This window comes from Xenopus laevis, chromosome 3L (assembly GCF_017654675.1).
Source record: "Xenopus laevis strain J_2021 chromosome 3L, Xenopus_laevis_v10.1, whole genome shotgun sequence".
NCBI lineage: Eukaryota > Metazoa > Chordata > Amphibia > Anura > Pipidae > Xenopus > Xenopus laevis.
In genome coordinates this window covers 87,705,211-87,724,257 of record NC_054375.1, presented here as the reverse complement: position 1 = coordinate 87,724,257, position 19,047 = coordinate 87,705,211, and the positions used below count along the sequence as shown (strand labels likewise).

Sequence of the window (19,047 nt, the reverse complement as noted above, 5' to 3'; positions counted from 1 at the left end):
AAGAAAAATTTAGAACCCAGTACATCAGTATTGGGATACACTGGGTCTAATACAGACCTTTTTCCCTTTGTTTTTTTCTAGATGCTAAATAAGTTTGGCAGATTATTGTATTCTGTGCATATTGTTAAATGCAATGATAATACATTTTTACATGTTAAAGTTTTATTTGAAACCCATTTACAATTTTAAATTTTGTTTAATAAGATTTTCTTCTAGGATGCAAAAAAACATTTCTAGTCTCCAAAATCACTGAGTTACGCAATATTTTCAGATTCTGTATTTGTGACGATTTGCTGCTGCAGTTGTAGTTTTCAGTTACACACTACTGATACAATAAAAATGTTGCTTCCAGTGTGTTCTGCTTCAATGGTTAATAAAACTACAGAAGATTTACAGTCAGGCATCTACAGCTAAGGAAGTACAAATGTTGAAAAGCTAATGGTAATAACATTGTTGATTTTATTTTACTTCTTTCAAGTCATCAAATTAGATTTCATATAAAGAAGGTTAACTATCGTAAATGCATTTTTACATATACATTTATACATGTATTTATAGAGGTTTTTTAAGTAAAATTTATTTAAAATGTGGAATCTCCAAAGATGTTATATTTCAGCAGCCACCTGCCTTTATATTCCAAAACACAATACTGTTAGTTGGTTGCTGTTGGTTCTGCATTTTAGAATCAGCTTCCAAAGGTGTAAACCATACAGCCTGGAGACATGTGGAATGAATTCTCATATGTGTCTGAATCAAATGCTATGAAATGTAGAAAACATGGCAGATTACAATGTTAGCCCTAAATGTTAAAGCTCCTCTTTAATCTTCCTCTCCTTAATTGATTTACCAACAAATCTTAAAGACAATCAAATAAAAGTACCCCAATGTATCATTTAAGGCTATTGTGGCAACACGGCAACAATTACAATTTCCATTGTAACAAGTTTGCTAAATTATCTGAACAGCAGTTACATAGGACATTAGGACCAATTTCTTTTATTCACTGCCAAATGTAGAACTATTACAGATTTGTTCTTTCTCCATTTATAAGCCGGGCCTTAATCATCCAAGTATCCTACAAAAAAAAAAATGTAGTCTGGCTGTTAAATATGCAAAGAATCAGAACATTTTATCACACCTGAGCCAGAAATATGAAAGTGAAATTGTCAGCATACAGGTAATGGGTCTGAAAACTCATTTTCCAGAAAGCTCAGAAATATTGGTATGTGAAATGCCTTCCCATCACTGTCAGACTGGGACACCAGGGGCCCACCCAAAAGCCTTTGACCAGGGGCCCACTAATTAATCTTAGACCAGGGGTCCACTCTCAGAATTATTATTCTTCCTCTCCTCACTCAACCTCTATTTTCCTAGTATCTTTTCTTTACATGCTATACTCTATTATTCCATTTATTTAGCCTCTTTGTTCTCATAGAAATAGGGAATGGCCATGAAATAGGTCAAAAGTTAAGCAGCATGAGGCCCACTGACACCTGGGCCCACCGGGACTTTTCCTGGTATCTCTGTGGACCAGTCCGACACTGCTTCCCATACAGTCCTATTTAAACAAACAGTTTTTTTTACTGATTATCTTTTTCTCAGTACTGTACCTGTACCTTGTACTTGATGATAACTAAGCTAGCATATATACAAAATGGATAAACAATGTTTGTTTTTATTTTTATTTTGGATATATTTTTTAAGTTTTTTTTAATGAAATAGCATTAGGGTACAGTGCTCCATATTTACAGCTAAATCAGCAACAGTCCTTTCTAATTAGCAGCGCAGTAAATAGTAAATATCCTTTTGGTAAACAATAATTTTGCTATGATTTGTGATACACTAGTACTGTACTAAGTACTAAAAAAATAAAAATACATCTGCTTGTGTAAATAAAGTGGCCATAACTATAACACTGTCCTACAAACAATTCTTCATTTTCAAGCAGACTTGCTTTTCATCTGTAATTAAAATAATGCAGCTTCTTCTTGAGGTTATCTACGAATTGATAGCATACATTCATAATCATGGCATAGAATATGTTTGAAACATTGCAGTAAATATCTTTTTCCAAAAAAAAAACAGGTCTCCAAGCATTCAGGATAATAAATTCCATACCTGTATTACATATTGTTTTCAGGACAACAGTTTTTGTTTTGATAGTAATATTCCCTGTATTGTGATAAATAACAATTTACCACAATGAAAAGAACAAACCAATCAGGTCTTGAAAAAAAACGAAACGTTGAGAGAGGTTTACTTTTTTTTTAAGTTGGATACAGGTCTGGGAATTCAAGCATTAAATGCTTACCTTTAGAGTGAGACCAGATAACCCATGGCGCTTACATGCAAGTTCCACCACCTCCTTCTCAATGTTCTCTTGGGTGGTGCCCTTTACATCAATATAGTGGCAGTCTGCACTGGCATAATGGCAAGATATTGCCTAAAGGGAAAAGAGGATACAAATAAAAAATGGCAGACGTATTGCAAACTTTCCAACTGGATGTGAGCAGGTAAAAACACACTATACTCGAAGTGAGCAAGCAAATTATTATTGCTTTACCTTATATGCCTAAGTCAGTCCAGAAGTCTAGACAATAACAATTATTCTCTCTACAGCATTTTTTTCATTCACAGAAGTTCAATACACTGCTTAGTTTAGGGATCCTATAGATATCCGATAAATAAAACAGATTATCTGAGGCAGTGAATGGAGAAATGCATGGCATATTTTTCTCTAGTTAAAGTAACTCTTCTAATTCCATGTTTTAGAAGGAAATCAGTAAAGGTAAAAAAAACACAGGTGTATAATGCTTTAGTTCAGGACACTATCCAGCACTTTAGATATGATGAGTAATTTTTCCTGTTGTTATTTCCCCTGGTCTTTATAAGCAGGGTAGAATGGTAAAATTGAAAGTACTTTTCTAAGAGGTGCCGAGAGATTCTGGCATTCTCTAGCCTCCCGGCGCATCTCTTCAAAGAAGTCTGTGCGCAGGCGCGCACTTCCATATTTGCGGCCACTTTAATGCAGAACGTCATGATGCTATACACACACACACACATATATATATATATACACACATAAATATATAAATATATTGATAATGGGTTGAGTGCTGAGGACTCTTGTAATTGTCTATATGTATTTTGTGGTCACCGCCTCATTGCACCCCCGCCTAATGGTTTTAAAAACTAGTGGTGAGCACAACTTTCCCTTGTTTGTTATATATATACACACACATATATATATATATATATATATATATATATATATATATATATATATAATTTTTTTTAATTAATTAATTTTTTATTAATATATATATATATATATATATAAGTTGAATTTATGTCTCATAAAAAATGGCATCCATACAAATACCTCCCCCTGAATCACTGGTATTTAGGGGGGTTATTTATTAAAGTCGAGGGTTTTTTTTACTATGAAATCCAAATTTATAGTGGGGAAAAAAACTCAAATTTTTCGGGATTTAATAAACCCTGAGGCTGCAAAAAGTCCAAATCCGAAAATCCGGCATCTCAGACCTGGTGAGGTTGTATATAAGTCAATGGGAGAGGTCCTTATCCTATTTTCAAGTTTCTGTGGTCCGCGCATCAGTTTTTTTATGGTTTTTCCCTGAACCGATTAGGCTGGATGTCACACAAACAGTATGTAATAGGCTACTGGGCATTCATCTGGGGACACCCCTGCTTTAAACAACTGGGAAGAAAATATAGTTATTTTAACTCATTTACCCTTCAATGTGTGAATGCTTATCATATAGTACCTTCCTAAATCCCGCTGTTCTGTTCATTCCAGAGCCATGGATGAGCAAGGGGTGAAAGAATACAGTATCACCCTTCTCCATGACAAGATGGACCCTGGGAATGGTGAGATCAAAGTCACGAACACCATGGTACATCTTATTCACTCCACCCTTTAAAAAGAAAGAGAAAGAAACAAATCGAAAATAAATACAAGCACGAATTGTTCATGTTGTGAAGCTCATTTACCATATTTTAATGATGTGGGAGTGGCTTGTTCCCCTTTTATTCTTTCTGATGTATATGAAAAAGCTCTCATTGGACTTATATAAATAAAGCAAAAATAACTGTCCACCGTGTTGGTTCTGCTCTGGAAGCAATTAGATATCCTGATGCGTTAGGGAGAAACGGAACTGCGCTGCACTATACTCATATTCTTATGAATAAATGGTATTATGTTAGGACACACTCCTCTTTGCGTAGCTGTGCCAAATGTGGGATCCAGTGACCCTGCTTACATAAGTGGTATTATTATGACATCCACAGGTCGGGCTCGTTCCTATCTACTGTTTTATCTATCCCTCCTGTCTGGTCAACCTACAGTACTCACTATGCTTAGTAGATTTGGATGATGCTTGTTTGTACAGACACACAATAACACCACTAGGGTTAACCACATCTGCACACTGATGTATAGGACGAAGAACATCAGTCCTAGGATTTAAAGAATTGCCAAACATAAGATATAGATGCAAAAAAGAAAGGTTTTTTAAAGGAAAACTATACCCCCAAAATGAATACTTAAGCTACAGATAGTTTATATCAAATTGAATGACATATTAAAGAATCTTACCAACTGGAATATATATTTACATAAATATTGCCCTTTTACATCTCTTGCCTTGAACCACCATTTCGTGACTCTATCTGTGCTGCCTCAGAGATCACCTGACCAGAAATACTACAACACTAACTGTAACAGGAAGAAGTGAGGAAGCAAAAGGCAGAACTCTGTCTGTTAATTGGCTCATGTGACCTTACATGTGGTTTGTATGTGTGCACAGTGAATCTTACGATCTCAGGGGGTGGCCCTTATTTTTTAAAATGGCAATTTTCTATTTATGATTACCCAATGGCACATGCTACTAAAAAGTATATTATTATGATAATGGTTCATTTACATGAAGCAGGGTTTTACACATGAGCTGTTTTACTCAGTATCTTTTAATAGAGACCTACATTGTTTGGGGGGTATAGTTTTCCTTTAACATTTTGGTCTCACACTGAAACCTACATCTAGAATGAAAAATCTGATGTATGTAGAATTTTCTGTAACTTCCAAATTGGATAAAAATTCAGTTTACTATGTATTGCACTTATTAATGGTGTAATTTGTAATATGTTGTATACACAATCACTTGGGGTATTTATGGGTGAGGGTGGTCTGGAGTGTTGTAGGTCTCCTTTGTTTAATCCATTTACTGATTTGTGTGTGACATTTTCTACGACTAGCAATTCTTTTGTCTTTTAAAGAGGAAGTATGTCCCCTTTCTCAACATTAGTTTAATAGGGCTTTTGCTGAACATTACTTTTTGATTATTACTTTAATAAGGGAATAAGTATGTTTTTTTGTTATTACTTGCAATAAACAGGGTAATGTCTAAAATTAAAAATAATGTCAGAAGCTAATTCCTGTTCATACATGCACAATCAAAACAAATCCCCATTCTATGGAGAAACCCTCTGTATAAACAAACCCCTCCTCTTTATACCTCCCATTCTGGATAGTCATGCTGCTTCAGTGTTCCTTTGTGTGTCCCTGGAATTACAACCAGGCAACCATTGCTGCGGTCAATCCTTTCCATGGCTGTCCAAGCACAAACAATGTGATCTGATGGTCTGAAGGGGAAGTAGTGCAAGTCTTGATGCATAGGATGGCGAGAACTTTTTTTGCCTGTGAAAAGGGTAAAAATTCATGAGTAGCTAAAGATAACAGGATTTATGGAATATGTAAAAAAAAGAGAGAGTGGCTAGTAGTATAAATAATCTCAATGTAGCATGTTATTAAGTCTCAAGGATACGAAGCTATATTTAAGAGAAATATCTACACAACCCCTGTTACTATGACTGATAATTATTTTCTTTTATATTCTGTGATTCTGCTTTGGTATGGTTGCAAGGGATTTGGAAGCAAATGTAATTCCTATTTCATAAGGGTATACCCTTTAACATTTGAATTATATGGTGGAGAATATCTTCCTTTATTAATCCTGACGTGAATGATCATGTAGCTCTATGAAAGTCACCTTTTTGAGTTTTGTAGGAGACTTATATAAAGCTGGGTCTAAGCCTCATCTGTTGAACCCCTTTTCTCTCTGGTTTCAGTCAGTCTGCTAAAAAATTAATTTTAGAAATGTGACCTGCCCCCTTTCCATCTAGATGCACAAGGGTTTTAAAATGAGAAGGACTAAGAGTAATATTATAGTGAAAATAAATAGCTTTTGCTTTCCTGACTGATATAAATTTCTATTTTTTTCTGTACTTATACTTCAACCACTACTAACTGTGGGCCACCTACTGTATATAAGCACCATTAGAAAATGTACCTGAAATGTGTGAAGGGATATGTTTAGATACAAGAACAATTCTGCCCTACACTGGGCAGATTTCATAACATTTTTCTTTCATTGATCAGGCATTACCTACTAATGCTGTATAACTAGTATACTTTCTAATGCTAACTAGTGGAGAAGTCAAACCATTTTGCTCACTAACTATTATTGCCCTTATAGCCAAGCCCCTAGCCAATGTGCCAAGCCCCCCAGCCAACATGTAGACTGAACATAGACGACATGATTTCCCGAAATCCAAATAAAAAAAAAAAAATACTGAAGTTTTGAACCAAAATTATGTGTCTGAAAGCTCAAAATGCTTTAGTTATATAAGGAGAATTCTCCAAAAAATATAACTTATTTGAATCTGACCCATTTTGCTTTGCTGAAAATGGCAAAATTTCAAAAAATATATATAGAATCTATTGGTGATTTTTTTGTGGCAAACCATTTAGCTCATCCCTACAGACAACCTTGTTCAGACTATTTTTAAGCTTGCTATAGTATATGTCTATGCTATCTGAGATTAAATGAGTATATGCTTGTACTATGACCTACCTGCATCAGGTGGCTTGTTAATAAGCATGGTATGCATAGCCATGATATTTGGTCCCGTAAAGCACTCAACATACTTTACAATCTAGATTACAGAACATATCTCCAGTTAAACACAGAAATAAACAGATATAAATATAGAACAGATCACTAGTCGTCACTATAAGTGCTATGGCACACTGTATGTTTTAAGGGCATCCCAGGGTGGACTGTAGCACGTTAATCTCTCTCTGCAGCTGATTTCCATTCATATGAATGTGGAAGAAAGTGCTTCTGAGCAACACCCAGGTGATGCTAGGAATGAGTGTCTAAAAAGCAAATCTAAATGGAAACTGAAGTTTATTTAATTCTACTTCTGACAATGCCACACTTTGGTGCAAATAGCTGGTTGGTCAGTATGGCTAAAATCAGACCAAATCTTGTTTGCTTGTTAATTATAGGATACCTTTAGGGCAATAGTAGGTTTGCAAGATGACTCGCATTGATCACTGACTCCTATTGATCTCAGTGGGGAATTACCTACTTTATTTAGTAAGCATTTTGATCACTGCAACAATTAGCAGTGATCAAAACGTCATGTATGCCACAGCAATAACAACCTAAACATGCGTTTCCTGTTTTAGCTTAACCTAAAGGATTTCCAGCAGGTCTATAAGTGCCATATTTATTGACACTTTCTTGACTGTCAAATTTTTTTTAGAGATTTTTTTAAACATTTATTAAAGCTGATATCCATATCTATACATCAGAAAGTGTGTGACAACTTTGAACTATTCTGAGTGGGTGGATAGAGAGAAAACAAATGCCACAACACGTGAGCAGATAATCACTCACATGATCTCATGGCTTATGTTTGCCCAACTGCTCACATGCCCAATAAACTTTACAAACAATGATGTGGATATATTGGTATAACTTGGTTTCTACAACTAAAGACTTATACTAAAGACTTAAAAACACTTATAGCTGTGATTAACTGTCATGGGAAAGATTTGTGCTTTTTAATGGAATACTATTATCAATTTCCTTTTTGTAGTTAAGCAAATGGGCACCCAGTACTTTAGTAACCCATAAAAGCCAAACATATCACCCCAATGTTGTCCAGAAAGAGTTTCCTGGAAACATACCACTGTTTCCAAGGTTACTATTGTATGACAGGCAGTAATATAAGCAGTTATCAGATGACTTACATCCAGTTCTGGAGGGGGGGTTCAGGTGCACTTTTTAACTAAATAAACACTACATTTAAAAAAGTATATGCTGCTTCCCTCTTTAGTTTAGCAGGCTAAATGCTTCAATTGTGATGGACTGTGTAATTAAAAACAAGTTTTACTTCCCATATTACCTGAGGCAGAGAGCAGTATCTGAATAGCTCAGGATCTTCATGGAAGTTCTGAACCTTTGTGATAGCCTTTTGGTCTGGCACATATTCAGACTTAGCAATTGCTACATCTCTCATAATCAGTAGCCCAGGCACTGTGATTTCTTTCTTGCACAGTCTCTCAAACTCTTCCCTGCAGAAAAGAATTAAAAAAAAGCAAACTTTTGAATGTTATCAAAGTTAACCAAGGTTCAGTAATTACCTAATAAAAACAAGTAGAGGGAATGCAATACATTAGCATATCAAACTAAACATACTTACAACAAAATGAAGCTCAGGACAGAGAGCAAGTAGTATTTATTTTTGGAAGGTGCTCTATTTCCAAAATATCTGCAGATACTGGACTGCAGTGTGGACACAGCACCAAGCCCAACAGGCTTAGAATAGCAGGATTGCTAATCAGTTCAATTTGAAATTCCCTCCCAGTCTATTATACAGCCATTCTCCCTCCTTTATTCTTTCACTAAGAGACATTTGCCTGTACACTGCACCAGTGGAAGCTGTGTTGATACTTACTATACATAAACCCTGCTAGGTTTATGAACATTGGTTACAGATACTGTAACGAACCAAACAATTATAGCATCATCCTTATAAATCTGCCAATTTTGCCCAGTGTTTTTGGAAGATATAAAACTTTTACAGAAATTCTTTGAAAACCATATATTGGTTCTATTATCTGGAATCTGGGAAATTCCTTAGAGGTTTTTCTGTTATTTGGATCACCATACCTCAAGTCTATGCTGATGACCAAAATGAGATATCTTTCTGTTCCAGATATGTCTGGTTATGAACATTATGGAAAATACAAAAGAATAAGATAAATAAAAGTTTACCGGAAGCGTTCAATGTCCACAGCTGAAACCAAGTTCTTTATAACCAAAAATCCATTTTCTTCGTAGAATTGTCTCTGTTCTGTGGTCAGAAGGTTGTTATCCAAAGTGTAGCTTAAAATGGGAAAACATGATTTATATTAAATCCCCATAAATATATTTAATACCTAGAAAAGTACAATATTTAACCTTTGATATGTTTGCTTTCCCATTCAACTTCTTTGTTGTATTATAACTTTTTTATTGACATATTTGAAGTTGAAACATTTAGGGGTGCTCCAGGGACTGCTGTTACCCACCCTTACTTACCTATATTTATGCTGTCATATATATTATGCCGTTAGGGACCAGGAGCAGTGATGGAAGGGTTGACATAATAACATAGGTTGAAAAACGACACACATGAATTGAGTTCAACCTTTTATGTCTATATAAAACATGTTAGTTTATCCGGATGAAGGCAAAATAAATTCTTCTAAAGCCACTATAATTTGCATAGACATTTACAGGACGTCCCTTGCACTCAACTCATTATCAACCCATTATCAAAATGTTAAGGACATTGAGACATTTTGTGCCTTATGCTACTAAAAAATGCATTCCCCTTTTAACGAAACAGGCATTGTTTGTTCATATATTGCAATATTTTTAAACTGGCCAACTACATCAAAGTCATCCCTTGTCTGGCCAGTCCTACGCTCAATTTTCATCTGATTCATTAAGGATTCCCCTGCTAGAGAAATTATTATATGATCCCCTTATATATTTATATATAGTTATCATATCAACTCTACTCCAAGTAGAGAATGTACCATTGACAACCAACCTCTGCATGATCTGACAGGAGCTATCCTTCATAAAGCCATGCTGATTACTGCTCATAATGCCATTTTACAGAACATAGTTTTGTATGTGATTCCATTGCAAATTTTCAATTAAAACGTACTGGTTTATAATTGGCAGACTAGGATCGTAATCCCTTTTCAACTATTGGAATTACATCAGCTTTCCTACAGTCCATAGGTACCATACCAGATGAAAGCGAGTCTGGCTAAATCTGAACTAAGCTCTTTAAGTATCCAGTGGTGTATTCCATCTGGCCTCGGTGCCTTGCTGACATTTTAAGTAAAATTACCATACCCTGCATCAACCACTGACTAGATTTAGCTGAGCCATCAGTGCAGCTATCAGGTGGGTCTTGGATCTCTGACTGCTCCGTTGTATACACTGAAGAAGTAAACTGATTATGTACATTTACCTTTTCTCCAATATCCACAATGTTTCCATTATTTAATAGAGCCACACTCCCAACCTGCACCTTTTTACTATTAATATTCTTAAAATTTTCTTTAAATTGCTAATGTAAAGTACTGAACTTTTGGGAAATTGGCCTATCTGCTGTATATTTATATAAGAAATCTGTGCCATCAGAACAGAACTAGATTAGCTAGGGACGTCACATGTAGGCACTAAACACCTTTGTTCTAACTTGTGCCACAGAGAAAAAATCACTTGATAAAAAGATATCTAACAGTGCTTACCAGAAGTTAGTTGGATAAACTGTAGATGTAAGTTGTCCTGATAACGGAACCGCACTCTGGGGCATTATGTAAGGTAAAATGCATGAATCAAATGTATAAACTAAACCTTTTACATGTAGATTTGTGTACTCCCTTAGAACCGTACGGCCTACCCACAATCCTTGTATTGATATCTTTAAGTAAATGTATATTTCTATTCTACCTATAATTTATCAGGCAAAACAATTAAACCTATATCTGCCCCAAACATTATTCTGTATGTCACCTGCTAGCAATGAAGAGATCGCTATAAATTACTTTACATGTAACTCTTGGACAAAATACATTGGATAAAACCACTTACTTTCCACTAAATGTAAATATACTACATATAACTTAAAAAGGATAGTAGTAGAGATCCTTGGCTTATAGACATAACATTTTGATAACCATGTTTAATTAAAGATACCACATTTAGAAAGAAAATAAACTAATAAATATGTAGACGATAACATATCAAGCAGTATAAAGCAGAAGGGTTCAAACTTTTACTTGTTATTTCATGTGATTTATTCCATGTGTTATCAAGTAAATAAATCAAGTACCAAGTTCAATGTAAAACTGCTAACAACACTGTATAAAGGGCATGTATAGGTCTTGCCTCCCAAAGTTCATATCCCGGGTCTATTAACCTATAGAAACTATTCAACAAGTAGGCTGTACAATCATGTGAGAACAAATGTTGAGATAATAATAACAACTGAGTATAAAATGAACCTTACAACGTATTAGAGGGTATATCTTTCAGCTTATATGGGAAAAGAAGAGGGGACACTACCCATGCAAAAGCAAAAGAAAAATCTGTTGTGCTTTATTTATAATTGCAAAATATATATTTTTTAAAGAATTGTCAGAACACATTTTCAACAGAAATTCTATAGGTATTTATTTTGCATGTGTATAAGGTGTATACTGCACATCTAACCAGGGAAGTACTGCTTTTAAGTGCAATTACATTTACAAATAACTCTAAAACCACTAAAAATGAATGCGCTGTTTACTGTAAAAAGTGTGGGGTAGCTGGGAAACAATTTACAGGGAAGTTGTAAATTCCAAGTCATACAAATTGCTATTACAGTGCTACTTAGTAGCAGACTACTGCCATATTCTGTTATTATGTACTGATCTTTAAGGGATACTGACAGTTTTTTTTAAAAAAATGCTGCTATATCATCCCCAACATCTGATATTCCCCTTATTTTCAAAAACAGAGTTGGAACATTTTTTGGGACTCTGTCAATATCCCTTATGTTGGGAGATTGGTCTACATTACATATTCTCAGCGCCAATTCTGTGGATGCTGCCTCCTGAGGCATCAGCCCGATACTGCTTGCCCGCTTACCTTTGTGCTACTGCGGTCTCTGCACTAGAATAGCCAAATATCCATTTCAAAAACAAGAAATATTACCAAAGGTGGCTTTTTGCCACCCCTGGTAACTGGCTGCTTACTGCCATCTGAGGCAAGGTTCTCATCTGCTTTGTGGCAGGAGCAGCCCTACATTTTCTGTCACCATTTCTACAATGCTGCAGCACTCCAGGCTAAATAAAACTGCCTTTATTTTTATTATGGCATCAACTCAGCAATGTTTCAGACCAGATTGGTCCTTTATCAAGCTAGTAAATCAATTTCTGTCCCATTTTGGCAGGCAGGAACTCACATTAAGGTTCCCATCTCTCCAGGGCTGGGACAGAAAGTAAAAGGGTAAAATAAGAGCACAAGGTAATTCAGAGAAGAAAACTAAATAGGAAGTAGAGGGTAAATTTAAAAAAAGCATAAAACAGATGTGAACAGGTGAGGAATGAAGCGATAGGGGCAAATTTACTTACCTTTGAAGTTGCATCAGCATTGGCTTTGACGCACTTCGCTGTACTTCGCCAGGCGAAGTTTCGCCAGGTCGCCGCTAATTCACTAAAATCCGAAGTTGCGCTCAGGGAGGCGAAAAGGTAGCAAAGTTGCAAGTTACGCTAGCGATGCCTAATTTGCATACGGCACCAAGTTAAAGTACAATGGACGTATGTAGCAGCAAGTACATTACACTATACAAGCCTGGGAAAGCTTCATAAAATAAAATAGAGTTGTTATTTTGCCCTATACATGTGCCCACTGTATAGTTTAGGTGCCATATGTTAGGAAATGTAGGGGGGAAGGAGGGTACCCCCAAAAAAATTTACGATCTTTTTCAGCCTATCACCCTTAAAAAAAGTAAAGTAAACTTTTTTTGAAGCAAACCCTACTCTACTCTATTGCACTTCGTCTGGTCTGAGGTGGCGAAGGCAAATCTGGCGCAAGAGGTAGCGTTCAGTAAAATCCGCAAGTTAGTGAATTAGTTACGTCCCTTCGCCATAGCGCAACTTCGTCTGGTGTAAGGGTGTGAATTAGCGATAGAGTAGGTCCACTTTGCTAGCGAATTTATTCCAGCACCCTTTAGTAAATCGGCAAAGTAACGAAATGACATCACTCTGGCAAATTTTCACTAGTGTTAGCCACATCGCCCTTTAGTAAATTTGCCCCATAGTGTTATAGAGAAAGGGAAAATAAAAGTAAAAAGGTGAAGGAAAGAGAGCAGAGCAAGGAAAGGAAAGGTGGAGATAACAGGAAGAGGTAAAAGTATGGCTAAATATGGAAAAAAAAATAGAAAGTTATAAAATGTGGATAAAAGAAGCAAAATATCAGAGACACTGGGTTAATGAGAAAACAAATACAAATTGATATTGAAGGAAGGAAGTAAAAGACAAAAGAAAATCAAAGCAATGGAAGCATGAATTGGAACAAAGGATAAGATTAGTAATTCATTTTGCATTTTATTTATATCTTCAGAGTTGTTGGCCTGGGCCTGTTTTTCCACTGACAGTAACCCTACCTTGTGTTTGTGATATTACACTTGGGATTAGCACTTGTTGTCCTAACTTGTTTTCTGTTGCAATATTATATACAATTAGTATGACTTTTATCCCACTAAATGAACTGGGGCAATAATAATCAAACTAGCCAAGTCTATATATATGGCATTCATACTAACTGATATTCCACTGCCTCTCACGGTATATAATGTGGCTGGGGTGTCAGTAACCATTGCACCCCTGGATATTATATACATGTGTATTGTGTGTATTGTGCCAATACACTAAATAATTTGCTAAAGATGCTAATTATAATTTCTATTACTTTGTTATGTGGTGGAGAAGCTATCCCAATGTGATGTTGCCACAGATAATTTCTTATTTTGTCTGAGAATGATGGGAGCTGCAGTTAAGAAAAGCTAGTGGGCTGCTGCTCATGATCACCAAGGGTTTAGATGGAAAATGGGATGTGGTCTATTGGGGCATAAAAGTGGACCTTACCAAGTAATGGCTAGCACACTGTGCTTTTTACAAGTGGTATCAAATTATGGTGGAAGTGCATAAAAGAAAACATTAAAAAAATGAATTAAATGGGACTTTAACAGTTAACCTAACATGAATTTGTTTCTGGGTTTGTGCATTATATTTTGTTCACTGTGAACTTAAGAATTGTAACTGCATCACATGATGAAAAATTACAGCTTTTTCAGAGACTTTTAGAGAGACTGCGCTCTGGAATAAACAATAAATGCACAAGCCTTTTGTCCTGGCAGATAAGAGGCTACAGCTTAGCACACATGAAACAGGTACTGAGTATTTGTTTATCCCTTTCTGGTCTCCAGTTTTGACTCTTGACACAATGTAGCAGCTCAGGTCTCTTCCAGGCAGGTATGTTAGCCAACTGGCTTCTGCTACATTGTTTCATGAGTCAGAACCAGGAACTCAGAGAATATAAACAACCAGATATATGCTGCTTTCAACATCCAGGGCTGGACCTAGGGTTAGGAAGAAGAGGCACCTGGCTAGGGTGGTAATGATAGGGGGTAGGTACCTATTAAAGTGTCTTCTGCTTACACCTAGTCTGTGTTTGTTCCCCTCTGCCGCTCTCCCTCTCCTCCCTTCTGGTGCTCTGCTTCTCTTCCCCTCTTCCTCTCCTCCTCTCTGTTGTTATCCTCTCCAATACTGCTGCCCCCTCCCAAGGGGGGGGGGTGCGCGAGGTGGCCGTTCAGGTTGCCTAGGGCACCCTGTTGGCTTGTCCCGGCCCTGTCAACAGCTATTACATCTCAATTTCAAAACATTGACTTTTCAATTCATAGTTGAATGTTGGTTAGAATTACATTTTCTTTAATTTTGCATAACAGAATTGTATGTCTGTTAGATAACCACGCCAACAGAAATGCCCCAATGCATCAAGTATTAAATTATAGTCGACTTACATATTGGACACTTGACATTATTTCGATTACAAAACATGGTGCACTACCTACATGCCCTCCATAGCCCCCTGACCCTTTATGATAGTGTCAGCTAGTAGGCACTGTTGCACACATTTGCCTGTTTCTGACTGCTCTTCATAACAAAGGATACAAGGTGGCGCTGTAGAACTGCAAGGCGGCCGCTACCTCCTGGGGTGAAAGTGCGCCTGTAAGCCATCATCTTTCTGGAAACAAGTGGTTCAGATCTTTCCTCGTTGGAACCCTTTGAGTCACTAGGCTTGTCGGTCCTGGGCTGGTTACATGTAACACATTTGTCTTCCCTAAGCTCCTCCTATTCAGGTCACTTAATGTTCCACCCTGGGCAGAGTCCTCACAACAGTGCTGTGGAAGATAGGTACCAGTTTTGACTTGAGGCCTATTTGAATTTAAGGTTTTCCCCCAGACCTTAGCCTTGTGGTGCATCTGTTTAATCTTCCCTTGTTGACCAGTTTAATATCATGTTTGCACCATTCTCCTCGACAGTTTAAAAACTGGCAGCTCGGCTTCAGTATTATGTATATCAGCATGAACAATCACACACTGAACTTCTGACACTCTCCAGTCATTCGCCATCAGACAGACTCAATGAAGTACTTGATAAGATGTTTCTGATGTTCTTTAATCATTTGCAAGTCTCAGCAGCTTAATGACTGACCTGACAGCCTGTCAAGACTGCAACAAACCAAGGACGAGAGTCTTAGAAGCATTCCAGTGTGTGTGACTGTGCACATCAGTATAAACTGCACTTGAGCAGAGCGACCAGCTTTCAATTTGTTTAGGGGGAAGGGGTAATGATTAAATAACTTGGTAGTTCAGTCAATGTCCACTATGTCAGCAGCCTCAGCTGAGCACAAGAGTGTAGTGAATCCTCTCTAACCCGCCCCACACTTCACTCAGAAAGAACAGACCAGCTGCTTAATACACAGTGAATCTATTGGTCTGGCACTGTGCCACCAGCCCTATGGAATGCTGGTCAGTGTAGTTCCAGGGGCCTTGTTTGTAAAGAGCCATGTTAAATTACACGAGGACGTAACTGAACTCCTATATTGCACAAGCTATTTGATATGTGCTTCCCTTACACCTTCATAAATAAGCCTATACACTGCTAAATATTGTGCGGATATGTTGTATATAATTGTTATCCCATTGCTTTCACAATTTGTTGTGTTCTGTGTTCTACCCAGCCATTCTCCTTCAGCAGTATGAGTAGAGGGTGAATTTTGTGTTTGGGGAGGCTATTTAACTCCTTACTTGCCAGGACTTTTTGGTCTTGCATGTCCAGCAAACACAAGGCATGCCATAAACCAAAGAGTAACTACTGTGCTGGTAGTCAGGTCCCTAATAGCTATCGTTGTAGAATTTAATATTTGTGTTAGGTGAGTAAACAATGTTCTAGTTTTTATGAAGACCCTTTGTTAGTACCCCAGTAATAAATTGTAGGGACTCATAGGTTTATTATGTCCCTATGACTTTAAATCTGTACACTATCTAGTTACTTCACTTACATATTTCATTTATTGGCCTACTGGCATTTGACCACTTCCTAACACATTTTAACATAGGATCATAGGATTTTTCTCTTTCACCTTCAGTTGCTGTCCCAGCTGCATGTGCTTCAGGGAGCCTGTGATCAACACGGCCCAGCAAAGCTGTTCTGCCAGTGACAGTTTATTTCTTTCATAGCACTCTCTAGGAGAGTGAGATAGAGAGGTTAATTAGAACGAGCAGCCTGTGCTCCAACAAGGATTTGTTGAAGAAATTTATTCTCCCTGATCATACGTCAGTATGGGATACAGTCCACGACAGGGCATTCCATCCTAGAGGTGTACCTTAATGTGATATTGACACTAAAAAACTACTTTTTAAAATATGAATGTACATTAAAAGTTACCTATAGGTCATGTTGATCGTTTTTTTTTCTGAGAGGTCTGTTAGTTAAAGTTTGTCAACCTGACTGTCCCATCTCAACCTGTCAGTTTAATTTTCTAATGCTAACAGACTCCTGCAGCACAAATATGGCAGCCCACTCATAGATCAACACAGGGAGTAAGACAGGTAATGGAAAAGCATTATGCCAATACTTTATAGCAAAATTATAAGTAATATGCAAAGCCAATATAATGATTATGTTGTGTAAATCAGATGCAGATTAGAGAACTTAAATAACAGATTCCATCAGAACAGAGTGGCGCGCGAGCTACCGGGGGCCCTGAGGGGGTGCACCCCCTGCTCCCCCAGTAGTTACGCCGCTGTGTTTATGTATGTATGTTTATGGTAACACTTCACTGCACCCCCAGCTAATGGTTTAAAATGGTTTAGTGGTGAGCACAAACATCCCCTTTTTTTTTTTTTTGCTATAGTTCATACAGCAGTAGAGACCAGCTCCATATTGCTCCCATTATTTCCAGCTAGTCAGTTGATCCCAGTTGTGCCCAATCAAAAGACAACATTTTTAACTTCGGAAAGCAAGTTGCAAGTAAAACATAGTTCCTGTGAAAAAATGTATAATGATGTAGTAGAATTCTTAGACCGATTCAGCAGCTTCTCTGCCAGTGTATGGGAGCTTTCAATAGCTGGCCAGAATATTGATAGGGGAAGTTTGATTTTTCTGGCGATCGAGGACCGCATTGGCTAGTTGATCCGGTCCTATGTCGGCGCCCATTCTCTTCATTGTAATCCGATCATTCAGCCGTTCCATTGGTGAGCATATCGGGGCCACCTTAAAGATGGCCATAGATGTAATGATCTTTATCGTGAGACCACGATTCTCTCGAAACGAACTTTTAAGTGTATGATGTGTCCATCAACTAAATATCAATAACCCCCTGACATCACACCTGTACTTCTCACTCAACTGAGTGATTACTCAGATTCTCTTAAAGTAGGACTAAACCCAAAAATTAAAGGGGCTAAAAATGGCATATTTTATAGTCTACACTTATTGCACCAGCCTAAAGTTTAAGCTTCTTAATAGCAGTAAATATCCAGGACGTCAAATGTGTCACAGGGGGTCACCATCTTGGAAAGTGTCTGCGACACTCACATGCTCTGTGTGCTTTGAGCAGCTGTTGAGAAGCTAAGGTTAGGGGTTGTCTTAAATTATCAAGCAGAAAATGAGGTTGGCCTGTAATACAAGCGGATGCTACAGGGCAGATTATTAAATTCTCATGCTACTTGCACCAGTTTCTGTACTGCCATGTAGTAATTATATGTATTAATTACTAATCAGCGGTATATTGTGACATTTGAATTCTATGTGTACTGTATATTTTGAGGTGGTCTCTAAGCTCAGTGACTGACAGCAGAACAGAACATGTGCAGTGAATCAGCAGAAAAGAAGAGGAGGAGCTACTGGGGCATCTTGAAAGGCACAGATCTTTATTGCTAAAGGGCTTTGGTTGCCTTGGGCTGGCACAGAAGCCCAAAACATAATTTACATTTCTAGTCTACTTCTTTAGTTAAGCTTTAGCTCTGCTTTAAACCAGCTGATTCACTACCAAACATTGGCAATTAAATTAATAGCCATATAGTCTTCTAACACAGCTTCCTTTGGCTCTTCTATCTAGTTGGTCTGCAAGGCATCCTTTGACTCTGCTGTTCTAAAAGTGTCATTGTACTACGTGATCTAAAACCAGCTGTGCCTTTAGAAAGCCCAATGCTGATAATTAAATGTGTTCTTATACACCCAAATTAGGTTTAAGGAAAAGAATCATGGCTACACAGTAATGGCTAACACAGCTGCAAACAGTTGAAATGAACGTGTGGTCACACACAGATGCATCCATTTTAGTGCATGATGGCAGTGTTCAGCTCACCAGCGTGCAGTCATCACAACAAACAATGGTATGTGTGACAGATCAATATCTGTACAAGCCAATTCCCTCATACAAAAAGTTTTTGTTGGAATAATGGAAGGCCAAAAACATGATTCTGTAAGCAATTCTCAGATCCATACAAAGTTCAATTTGTACACAGTAAAGTATTTTGCCAGACACAAGAAAGGGG

General features: G+C 37.2%; 1 protein-coding gene across 1 annotated transcript; it reads right to left on the bottom strand.

The window, feature by feature from the left end:
* Positions 1-436: 436 nt before the first annotated feature.
* On the bottom strand, positions 437-16,945 carry phyh.L (phytanoyl-CoA 2-hydroxylase L homeolog). The gene is made up of 9 exons (XM_018252724.2): positions 15,155-16,945; positions 10,688-10,743; positions 9,150-9,260; positions 8,278-8,446; positions 6,936-7,017; positions 5,538-5,719; positions 3,789-3,938; positions 2,312-2,443; positions 437-1,075 (listed from the first exon to the last, which is right to left on the bottom strand). The coding sequence occupies exons 1-9, from the start codon at positions 15,221-15,223 to the stop codon at positions 1,022-1,024; spliced, it is 1,005 nt and encodes a 334-aa protein (XP_018108213.1). The 5' UTR covers positions 15,224-16,945; the 3' UTR covers positions 437-1,021.
* Between the last annotated feature and the right edge of the window lie 2,102 nt (positions 16,946-19,047).

Excerpts from the sequence above, each read along its gene's own strand:
- phyh.L (XM_018252724.2), bottom strand. The coding sequence starts at position 15,223 with ATGATGGCTTACAGGCGCACTTTCACCCCAGGAGGTAGCGGCCGCCTT. Across the intron at positions 9,261-10,687 it reads GTTTATCCAACTAACTTCTG|CTACACTTTGGATAACAACC; the intron begins GTAAGCACTGTT and ends TCCCATTTTAAG. Across the intron at positions 5,720-6,935 it reads TAACAAGCCACCTGATGCAG|GCAAAAAAAGTTCTCGCCAT; the intron begins GTAGGTCATAGT and ends CCCTTTTCACAG.